This window comes from Trichechus manatus, unplaced genomic scaffold (genome assembly GCF_000243295.1).
Source record: "Trichechus manatus latirostris isolate Lorelei unplaced genomic scaffold, TriManLat1.0 scaffold00004, whole genome shotgun sequence".
NCBI classification, from domain to species: Eukaryota; Metazoa; Chordata; class Mammalia; order Sirenia; family Trichechidae; genus Trichechus; species Trichechus manatus.
This window is the reverse complement of record NW_004443940.1, coordinates 34,626,950-34,638,558: the sequence shown is the minus strand read 5'-3', so window position 1 is coordinate 34,638,558 and position 11,609 is coordinate 34,626,950. Positions and strand designations below refer to the sequence as shown.

At 54.7% G+C, this 11,609-nt stretch overlaps 2 protein-coding genes across 2 annotated transcripts in view; one reads left to right on the top strand and one right to left on the bottom strand.

Moving 5' to 3' along the window:
• TMEM127 (transmembrane protein 127) overlaps positions 1–4,666 on the bottom strand; it is a 12,445-nt gene extending 7,779 nt beyond the window's left edge. The window contains exon 1 of the mRNA XM_004369346.2: positions 4,423–4,666. Coding sequence (XP_004369403.1) covers positions 4,423–4,666 — 244 coding nt within the window. The remainder of the gene's footprint in view (positions 1–4,422) is intronic.
• Positions 4,667–5,536: 870 nt separating this feature from the next.
• CIAO1 (cytosolic iron-sulfur assembly component 1) lies at positions 5,537–11,602 on the top strand. Its single transcript, XM_004369345.2, has 7 exons — positions 5,537–5,753; positions 6,360–6,508; positions 6,661–6,772; positions 6,873–6,961; positions 7,200–7,401; positions 8,043–8,130; positions 9,189–11,602. The coding sequence occupies exons 1-7, from the start codon at positions 5,615–5,617 to the stop codon at positions 9,427–9,429; spliced, it is 1,020 nt and encodes a 339-aa protein (XP_004369402.1). The 5' UTR covers positions 5,537–5,614; the 3' UTR covers positions 9,430–11,602.
• Positions 11,603–11,609: the final 7 nt, after the last annotated feature.

Genomic DNA, 11,609 nt, shown 5'->3' with positions numbered 1-11,609 from the left:
ACCCATCAGCCACTCTGCAGAAGAAAGATGTGACAGTCTGCTTCTGTAAAGATTACAGCCTTGGAAACCTTGTGGGGCAGTTCTACTCTGTCCTACAGGGTTGCTATGAGACGGAATCCACTCGACGACAGCGGCCTTTCTCCACTCCAAAGCTGTGAGTAACCACCAGGTTGAGCGGGGAAGTCAAACGTAAACTCCCCCCGGGGCAATGCCAGCCCTCCATCACCTCCTGGGGGATCTCGCAGCACACAGGAGGGACAGGCCAAGCTGTCCCAGACGCACTCAGAACCCAGCCCAGAACCTCTCCTGCCCTCAGCATCTCAATATCTCTCTCTCCTCCCCTCCCAGACAGCAGTATGGCAGGGACAACAGACATCTGCTCTCTTGAGGAGATTGCTAGAAAGAGGAAAAAAGCAAAAAAGCCCAAACACTGTTTGTGGGAGAGAAACGGCACAGGGGGCAGGGGGCAGACTTTAAATTCAAACCAGTGGGCTAGTCTGCAGCGCTGGTCACACACAGGCACATCTCCTACTCTCCGACTGTGCTCTGGCCGGTTCATTTCGGTAAGCACTGTGAGACTGTCCCCCTAGTCATCAGGGAAGAAGGCAGCAGCTACTATAAGAGGATCGCCAGGAACTGACTTTGCCAAGGTCCCTGGTGAGTCACCCTGGCCGGGTCTGTTTGAAGGCCCTGGCTCTTCCTGCCTACTGCCCACTGCGCTAAGCCCACGACCCCAACAGGCTGCAGCCAGGAAGGCTGAAGTGGCTTCCGACTAGTTCCCCTCCCTGTCTCATCTCCTCTCCCTCCCTCCTCACCGGAGTCCCTGTGAGTCAGAGGCACTTCCTGATGGGTGCCAAGGACATCCACCTGCCCCAACCCCTCTGAGCACTCACTGGTCCCCCCGACTTAACCTCTCCCACTGACTTTTTCAGCTTCCAGACAGGCTTGCCACAGGACTCCAACAGGGCCCTCCAGTGCCTGGCCGGGCCATCACCACAGCTGCCAATGGTCCTAGACAAGCCAACCCTGAGGACAGGCCCGCTGGACCTGAAAGTGCCAGCCACGTCAGTCACCGGCTTCAGGCACATGGGCCCTCCCTGGAAGCCACCTGATCATCCAGTGGCTTGCTGTCAATTATGATTCATCTGATTCCAAATCCCAAACTTCCTCATTCTCCAAAGATGTTTCCTGAGGCTGCTGTCAGTGCTGCCCTTTGCGAGCCACACCTGAGAGGCAGAAAGGGGTCTGGGCTCACAAGGAATGGTTGCTGTGGCTCTCCAGCTTTGGGCCCCTAGAGGTCCAGGGATATCTCTGGACCCGGGCCCAGGGGAGCGGAAGAATTCAGGATGGAATCTTTTGAGCTGGCCTGTGTTTGCTAAAGCCCACAAGGCCCCGGGGAATGACAGCTGGAGGATGAGTGGCTTTGCCTCAGGATCATCAGCTTGAGCCCAAACACTAAGGTGATGAGGGAGAAAGAGCACAGCTTCGGCTGGGCTTGTGGTAAAATCAACTAGAATGAGGAAATGGCAAGCCTTGGACAACTCTGACTGAAGGAAAAAGCAGCCCGGAAACCTCCTGTGAGGCACTGCAGTGTGGTGGAGAGTATGGACTTTGGAGTCTGGTGCCCCTCCTCCCAGTTATGTGCTCCTGAGCAAGGTACCTAACCCCCTGAGCCAGAGTTCTGTGTGAAGTGGGGATGATGACCAAACCAAAGCAAGTCCACTGCCATCCTGTCTACTCCGACTCAGTGATCCTGTAGGACAGAGTAGAACTGCCCCATAGGGTTTCTAAGGCTGTAATCTTTATAGAAGCAGGCTGCCACATCTTTCTCCCGTGGAGCAGCTGGTGAGTTTGAACAGCCCACCTTTTGGTCATCAGCTGAGTGCTTAACCACTGCACCATCAGAGTTCCCTAAGATAATGACCAAACCAAAAAATTGAGTCAGTACCTACAACAAAGATATTGTCTAGGATAAACTAAAACCAAGCGTGGAGTGTGCTCAGCACAGTGCCAGCACTCAAGCCTGCCAGCCCTCCCGCTCCCCGTCATCTGATAGGGTCTGTTCTCCCTCTGGAAGTGTCTGGAAGCATCCTCTCTGTGCCCCCCGGCTCTGCTCCCTCCTGAGATGAGGCGTACTCCAGGCTTCTGCGCCAGGAAATGTTAGGTCCCGACGGTCAGCACAGGATATCATACGTCCAAAAGCCCCATCCCCTTCAAAAAACCCAAACCCACTGCTGTTGAGTCAATCCCGACTCATGGCAGCGCCACACAGTACAGAGAAGAACTACCGTGTAAGGTTTTCTTGGCTGTAATCTTTAAGGAAACAGATTGCCAGGACTTTCTTCTGTGATGCCACCGGATGGGTTCAAACCGCCAACCTTTAGGTCAGCAGTCAAGTGAAAACCATTTGCGCCAGCCAGGAACCTGTCCAAAGGCCCACGGGGTACCAAAAAACCAACAGGTTGAAGAAGAGAGAAAGGAGAAGCAATCAGAGGCCTCGTGACGCCTCACCTTCTGTGACAGCTCGTGTGGCACGACTGCCAACGTTAATGGGCATCGGGCATCTAGAGTTCCCCGACAGCAACGGCCAAGGAGACAGCCACAGACGAGCAGGAAGAGCCGACCCGCGGGCAGGACGCCCACACGCGTCAGCGAGCATAATGTAAAACGGTAAGCTCCACAAAGGACAGGACGCGGCCTGCGCAACTCCTCAGAAAGCCTAAACACACATGTGAACAAAGGACAGCCTCCACAAAGAATTTACTTTCATTTGTGACATGTCTTTGACAAGAATGCATGCCAAAGCAAAATGACTGAGACCGTTCCTCAGGACGTATCAACGAGACAATGGGTGAAAAAACATACACGAGACAGCCCTGTTTTACAGCGGAGTCACGAGATGCCAGCTCTGCCACCCCCAGCCCTGTGGCCATGGGAAGACCCCTTCGCTTCTGTGAGCCACAGCTCCTTGAGCCTCTGCAATAACGTGTGGATCGGACTGCCTCTCCCTCCACCACACGAGTTTTAGGAGCCCTCCCCCAAGGATGACCCGAAAGAGGCAGGGAGCACTGTGAACTCTCTCTCTCGGTTTGTAGGTGACACCAGGCTCTTGAAACACTGAAACACGAGGGGCGGGACTGATGGTGAGCCTGGATGGAGTGGTGGAAAAGTGGCAGCTGTGCTTCCGGGAAAGCAAGCACAGGGGGGTGTACTCAGGGAAAAGCCCCCCAGACTCCACACAGACTCAACGCGCTCTGAGCAATTAGCTACCTGCCAGAGAAAAGCTGCCTGTCACAAACGCCTCCAGCAGGCATGTAACTTGGGTCTGAAGGAGCCGACTGGCAAAGGCTACCATCACAGTAAACTCTGGGAGCAAACGAGTAGCCCCATCCTGTTCTCTACAAAATCATCCTACGTAAATCCTCACAAACTCAAGAGACTCAAACCAGCAAGAGAATGCTCGAGGACACAGGATGGAGCTTTTCAGCCTAAACCTGCAGAAGGGACACCTGATCCGAGGCACAGAGGGGAACTGAGGCCTTTTCACCAAACCCCAAGCCCTGAATCCTTAGAGAAGCAATGCGAAGATATCTAATAGGAAAGCCTGTCTCATACACGGGGCGGGAAACATCTGGAATGTAACTAGGGAGTGGCACAGTGAGAAAATATGAAGATCTTCAAGAATGGTTTAAAAGACTTTTGGGAAGATAGACCTGTGCGGATACAAAGAGCTGTCTGGGGCCACTGACCTTCTGTAGGGTTACAGCTAGGCGAGGGGGGCCGCCCTCACACCGCGCAGCCTTTGCTCTCATGGTGGAGACAGGACTGGGCAAATGTAGGCCCTGACCTCCCCCTGCATCCAGGAAAGAGAACAGCCCCTTTTCCTCTGCCTACCTCCTGCGGAGGCCTGACTTACCTCAGACACACTTAGAATGATCCCACTGGCCAAATTCCAACTGTTTTAGCGAGAGTGGCAATGGAGCTGACTCCTGGTTACCATAAAATGCCAGACTCCCTTTTTCTCTAATAAAAATCCAATTACTCTAGAACTCTAAAATGTCTTCTAAATTTTTGTCATATTAAAAGCTTCCTGCTCCCTACATGGATCGGCCTGCCCCAAAGAAGCCTCTCTGTATCCCGCAGTTTCCTTAGAAAGAGGCAGCTAATTGAGACGCCTAGCACCTTTATCTCCTCTTCACGTACAGCGCCCTTCCTCTGGCAGAATCCTAAAATAGCAGCGGTCCAGATTAGCATGGCGCCAAGAGTAGGTGCTTAGCTGAATAACATCAGAATTAATGAGAAGCCGGGTCCCAAACAGAGCCACCTGCTGGCATGAACACCCCGCAGGAATGGTGAAGCCGTTCCTTCAGCCAAGGGTCTGCCCTGCAATCTCCGCTCCACCCGTACCACACTCGCCCTCACCTTTCAGGAGGTCTGGATGCACGTAGCCCAGCACGTCGGAGACCCCCAGCTCCTGGCGGGAACAGGTGCCGCCGTGAATGTGCAGCCAGGCGGGCTCGGCGAGGGCAGTGCACAGCGCAGTGATGGACAGGGCGCCCGGCAGGGCCGAGGCCAGGCTCCGCTCCGGCTGCTTGGGCAGAGCGCTGCCTCCCGGGCTCCTCCGCCGGCGCCCGCCGGGCAGCCCTGCGCCTCCGGGGGCGTACATAGCCGGGGCCGCCCGCCGCCGCTCCGCGGTCGCTGCTCGGTGCCGCCGACCTCCGCGGGGCGCGCAGAGCCTGCCTGTCGCGGGGAAGACGGCGCTGGGTTCGCGGCAGGCAAGGCCGGCGCGGGGCCGTCAGCCGACTGCGGACCACGGGGTGGAGCCGCCGGCTGAGAGGAGACCGAGGCTGCGGGATTCGGGGGGCGGGGACCGGGTCCCCGAAATGGGGCTGCCGGGGAGGGGGCCGAGGACCGAACGAGGGCCGGGGGCCGGGTGGGGTCTGGACAGACAGGGAGAAGGGGCTGGGGTGCGGAGGATCGGCTGACGGTGTGTGGGAGACCCGAACCCCGGTTCTTGGCCGGAGGGTTCCGAGCGGCGGAAGACCCGCTGGGCCGCAGAGATCCGGTACTGGGGATCGGGAAATGCGCTCTTGGGATGCGACCTGCGCCAAGAAAGGACCCTCCCCACGCCAGCCCCTGTTCCTCACCGGGTCAGCAGTCCTCAGGGCCGGGATGGCGCCGCGCAGCTGCCCGGGACCGAGCGATGCCAGGACCCGATACCGCAACGCCCGGACCGACCAGGGGCCGACCCACTTCCGGCTTCCTCCTTCTCCGCACCCACCTCCTCCGGCTCCCCGCCCGGTCTTCACGCACGTCACCCGCCGGGCGCGCTGCCGGCTCCCTGCGCAGGTCCTCACGGGACTGGTAGTTCAGAGCAGTTCCTAGATGCTTTCCACTAGGGGGCAGACGACTACAACTCCCAGAGGGCAGCGCGGCCGCAGCGGCGGGCACTTCAGTTCCCAGGACTACCCGGGCCCCCGGCGGAAGCGGCTGGACCTTGCGGCCCGGGAGGCTGGACTGTGTGTCGTGGGGGCTTGCGCCGTGGGGCCTGCGGTTGGCGTGACTGACTCTGCCCACTTCTACCCACCTCCTCCCCACCCTGCGCCAGGACGCCATGAAAGATTCCCTGGTGCTGCTGGGCCGTGTGCCGGCGCACCCGGACTCCCGCTGCTGGTACCTGGCCTGGAACCCGGCGGGGACCCTGCTGGCCTCGTGCGGGGGCGACCGTAGAGTCCGCATCTGGGGCAGAGAGGGTAAGACCTGGCTTGCCTCTGCGACCCCTTGCGCCGGGAGCTCTGCGTGCGTGTAGTGAGGGTGCCGGGCCCGGGGAATGCGCAGGCACCCGAGAGGCAGGCCGTGGACCTGGGTGCAGGCCAGGGGAGAGTAGGGAGAGGCGACCTTCGAGTTGGGTGTTTTCAGGGAAAGGAGGCGGCAAGGACTTGAAGCGAAAACGTGAGGAGACAGGCTGGAACTGTTGAAGGAATTGTGATAGTTGCTGAAACAGGAAAATAGGAAGGGAAGGGTGGCAGCAAAGCACCCGAAAGAGTAATCAGGCTCTCGATGGTGACGTTTACGTTGTATTCCGAGAGCACTTGGGAACCACTGACAGTTTTAAATCAGGTGGATGACTTCCCAGATTTGTTTTAGAAACAGGCCTTCAGGGGAAAGTGTCAGTCGTTGTTAGGTGCGGTGGAGTCCGTTCAGACTCTTAGCGACCCCGTGTACAGCGTTTCTCTACAAGCATGTTGCTGACTACACCGGCTTGGTTCCGTAGGAGCCTCAGCATCAGACGGTGTTGATAGCTCGTCAGCACCTTCTCGTGCGCCCAGCTCCAGGCCTGGCCTGTTCCCTGCCCTTAGGTGACAGCTGGATCTGCAAGTCTGTCCTTTCCGATGGTCACCAGCGCACGGTGCGGAAGGTGGCCTGGTCTCCCTGTGGGAATTACCTGGCCTCTGCCAGCTTTGATGCTACCACTTGCATTTGGAAAAAGAACCAGGATGACTTTGAGGTAACGAGGGGGGATGGGACCAGGATTGTTGCCTGTTTGCCCCCAGGGCTGGTTCAGGCACCTGAGCGAACCTGGGCCAGCTGGGCTGTGCCCGTGAGAAGGACCCAGGGCTCTTGCTGCCATTGGTTCTTGTCTGTCTTCCCTTTTCACAGTGTGTAACTACTCTCGAGGGCCATGAAAATGAGGTCAAGTCAGTGGCCTGGGCCCCATCTGGCAACCTTCTGGCCACCTGCAGCCGAGACAAAAGCGTATGGGTCTGGGAAGGTGAGACTGGTCCCTCCAGGTGGAGTTGGGGGCCAGCTGGCAGACATCCCCCTCTGGGCTCGTGATAGAGTTGGCTTATGAGCGCGCCTCTTTCCCACAGTTGACGAAGAGGATGAGTATGAGTGCGTCAGTGTCCTCAGCTCCCACACCCAAGACGTCAAACACGTGGTCTGGCACCCCAGCCAGGAGGTAGGAGTTAGGCGGGGCATCTGGTGGGAAATTATCTGGGGTGGGGGGGTTGTACCCCGTCTCCCTCTGCTCTTCAGCCCCAGCGTTGCTTTTCTGGGGATCATTAGCTGACCCACAAAAGTTAGTCTCTTTGTAAAAGCAGATCCCCAGGGCTGTCCGGTCCTGGCAGGGAGGGGTATTGGAACTGCAGGCACTTTTGGGCCGTACAGACATGTGCTGTATCCCCTTCCCCGCCCAGCTGTTGGCCTCTGCCAGCTACGATGACACAGTGAAGCTCTATCGGGAGGAGGAGGATGACTGGGTATGCTGTGCCACCCTTGAGGGCCATGAATCCACCGTGTGGAGCTTGGCCTTTGACCCCAGTGGTCAGCGCCTGGCATCTTGCAGTGATGACCGTACCGTGCGCATCTGGAAGGAGTATTTACCAGGCAACGCGCAAGGTGAGGATCCTCGGAGAGCTGAAGGAGACTCACCTCAAGGAGTTTACAGTCTGTTAAGGGACTATGACCCCATACGTGAGCTTCAGCACACTGGGGCAGGAGACGAGACGAGCCGCCAGAGGGCCCCAGTGAAGTGCTAGGGGAGTCAGGGAGAGCTTTGTGGAGGAGGGGCCGCTTCATCCAAACTGAGAGGGTGTGTGGGAGTTTAACACGAGGAGAAGGGGCAAAGAAGAGGATTCTAGGTGAAAACAGAACAGCGTGAGCTAAGGCATCAGAGGTAGGACTTCCGCCAGGAATGGTGACACATTTAGATAGAGCACAGGGTATAAAGCTTGGGGAGGCATAACATGGGCTGGGCAAGCTGGTGGGTGGCCTCCAAAAGCAGACTGACTAGTCAGACGGAGTGTGTAGCAGAAGGTTTTTTTAAAGAACAAGGATGTTTCCTCTTCAGAATTCTGCTTTAGAATTCTGGCCTCTGTGTGTGAGGCTGATCAGCGAGAATGGGGGCTGTGGGATGGAGCCTGTCACTGATTGTAGGGAGGGAGGGGGAGCGGGGTTCTCCCTCCTTAGTGAGGTCGTTAGTCCCCCGGGGTGCCCAGGACACAGACACGGCGTCGGCTTAAGGGAAGTCTGTCCTGCAGGGGTGGCGTGCAGCAGCTCTGACCCCAGCTGGAAATGTATCTGCACCTTGTCGGGGTTCCACTCCAGGACCATTTACGATGTCGCTTGGTGAGCCCCCCACCCCCAGGGACTTTAGAGAAGTAAAGAGCCTGTGCTGCCCGCTATCCACTTAGCTGCCCGCTGTCCACTTAGCTGCCCGCTGTCCACTTAGCTGCCCGCTATCCACTTATCCACTTGGAATTGAAAACAGCCACCTTGTTTTGTCAGATCAGGCCCAGCTGTTCAGCATGCTGGCTTCAAGCTGACTGGCCTGGGGTTCTTAGGAGCCAAGAGCAGCCTCTAAGGCCCAGGCCTCTACCGCTGTTAAGATCCAGGCTGTGTGGTCAGCACCAGCCCTTGGAGTTCACACAGCACCACGCCATCCACAAACGCCTGTGACTGGGTTCTCATAGTTTGGTAACACTGCCCTCATGGTGTCTAGAAAAGCCACACCACTCGTATGACGGCAGGTCAGGGAGCAGTTCTGGCTCTGAGAATCTGTCTCGAGGAAATAATCCTAAATGGTGATAAAAACTGATGTGCGTCCAAACTTTGTATTAGCAAGCATTTGGAAATAACCTATACGTTCAGAAAGAATTGGACTTATATAAATTGTAAAACTCAGTGGCATATTATATAGGTGTTAAAAAAAAAAAAAAGAATACTTCATGACATGGAAAATTGCTTACGCCTAGTGAGTAAAGCACAATTCAGAATCCTGTGTGGTTTTTTTAGGCTAGTTACATTGGGAGAAAATCAGAAGGAAGCACTTGAAAACTTGGGGTGATGTTTGTGGCTGTATATTAGGTGAGGGAGACTCGGCGAGAAGAGGTTTTTAGCAGAGACCTGAAGATTCAGAAGAGAATGGTCCAGGGGCCGTGGAACAAATCTCTCAGCTGATTTGCTAGAGTTGGGGAGGGAAGGGAGCCCTCGTGGCGCAGTGGTTAAGAGCTCGGCTGGTAACCAGAAAGTCGGCAGTTGGAATCCACCAGGCGCTCCTTGGAAACGCTACGGGGCAGTTCTCCTCCGTCCTGTAGGGTCACTAGGAGTTGGAATCAACTCGGCGACAGCGGGTTTGGGGAGGGAGGGGCCACCTACACACCCACTGATGAGCGTGTTCCTCCCAGGTGTCAGCTAACAGGGGCACTGGCCACAGCTTGTGGGGACGATGCCATCCGAGTATTTGAGGAAGACCCCGGCTCTGACCCCCAGCAGCCCACCTTCTCTCTGACAGCCCACTTGCCTCAGGCCCACTCCCAGGATGTCAACTGTGTGGCCTGGAACCCCAAGGAGCTGGGGCTCCTGGCCTCCTGCAGTGATGACGGGGAGGTGGCTTTCTGGAAGTACCAGCGACCTGAAGCCCTCTGAGGCGTCTCTTCTTCAGACAGAGTCCTGGCTCCCTAGAGGATATCACAAGACTTGCCCTGCCTGAGAGGACCTGGAGGGCCACCTTTACCCTTCCTTTGACTTCTCTCGTCACTCAGACTTTGGTAGAAGCATGGAGCTGCCTGACCGTTGGCTCTGGCCCCCGTTACCGGCTCCTTGGTGAAGAGCTGCAGGCGATGAGAACGTTTGTTGTTACGCCACAGGTTTTGCTTGCTTTAGGGCATAGGGAGAAAAGTGTTGAATTTTGTGGGAGGGAACATTGTCTGAAATTTTAAGTTTTATATAAATAATCCATCCAAGTCCCAAGGCCTATTTTATATTTAAGGGTAGTCCCAGAAGAACTGCATGGTGAGTCCTTTTCTGAGATAGGTTGTGCCTCCCCAGTGTCTGGGCAAAGCCTTGCAAGTAACACAGTCAATATTAAAAGAGGCTGTTTTTCCTGATGTAGGTTTGTGTAGCGTAAGGGACACCTCCAGTTTCCCTTAGAAACTCCCCTACCTTCTGAGCCATTATGCTGTGATGTGAACAGGGGAATGCTGAAAAATAAATAGGGGAAGACATGAACCCCAAAAGGGAGTTGTTATTGGCCACAGGCCAGACATTCTCAACAGGGATAAAAACTGGTTCTTGGGTTGAGGGCAAAATCTGAAAGTGCAATCGTTTGTGGTCCTCTAAGTGGCCACTGTATACATTGTACATCCGTAACATGTAGGTGTCATGGGCAATTAGGAAAAAGGTGTCTAATAAAGCTCCCTGTTGGTAGTTGCTGTCAATTCCAATTCATGGCGGCCCCCTAGAAGGTTGAGAAACATGGCAGTAGGCAGTCAGCTCTTCAGTCAGATTGTCCTCTGACAGTCACTTCCAAATGGGTTTTCACTATATGACAGTCTCCAAAGCTACAGTCTTCACTAATTTTTTACATTACAGAAATGACCTTTCGTTTTCAAGACAGCTGGGGGTGACACCTGGAGTAGTGGTCCTCAAAACGTGGTCTGTGGATCCCCGGGAGTCCGAGGCTTTGAGGGGATCGACGGTTGGTGTCTTGGCGTGAATCAAGGCAGTAGCGTGAAACTATTAGGAACATGGTCTTCCCAGCCACACAGGAAAAATACTGCCAAACCAAAAAGAAACCCCACATCTGTTGTCATCGAGTTGATTCTGACTCATAATATTGCCAGTCTCACTTAAAAATGACCCTGATAAAACCAATAAAAATTTTTTAAAAATCTAGACCCTTGAGAACACTTGTATGACAAAATGGGAAGTGTTAGGATTGAATTGTGTCCCCTAAGACAGACTGAGGTTCTGACCCCCGAGAGCTGTGAATGTGACCTTGTTTGGAAAGAGGAAGATGTTACCAGTCACCATGAGGTCACATGGAGCAGGGTGGGTCCTAATCCATGTTGAGTGATGTCCTTACAAAAGAGACAGGCGGCCATGTGACCACGGAGTCCTGCTGCGCCTGCGAGCCAAGGAGCACCGGTGCTGCCAGAGCTGAGAGGGACAAGGATGGATCTAGAGCTTTGGAGAGAAAATGGCCTGGTTGGCACGTTGGTTTGGACTTCTAGCCTCCAGAACTGAGACGATAAATTTCTATTGTTAGAAGCCACCAAGTTTGTGGTATTTTGTTACAAAGGCCGGCGACACTGATACAGGAAGCACGCCTAAAGCACTTGTGCACATTGAAGTACGGTAGTAGTCACGAGGAGACGATCGTGTGATTGAGTTGCAAGCTCAGCTGTGTTGTTCGTGGCACACCATTTTTACTTGGAAGAACTAGCAAATTCTGGTATTTGGACTTGACTGTTTGGCATTTTCTCAAAAATAACTGAACAAACCTCTTGCTTCAAGGGAAACAACTGATAGTACTGCCAACGATAAAGCATTTGAGGAAAAAGTACAAGTTTTGAAAACGTGGATTGCCACTGTGAACTTGACAGCTTCCTGGTATTTAAAGGCTTTTCTGATGGGATTGGTGGTGCTATTACACAAATGTGTTTTTTTACATTGTACAATGAGACATGTCAGCATTTGGAAGATACGCTGAATCCAGTGAACCAACGTTTCCCAAACGATCAACGCGTGTTACAAAATCATTCGTGTTAAGAGGGCTATTCAGAGTGTCAACGCGTGTTACAAAATCGTTCGTGTTAAGAGGGCTA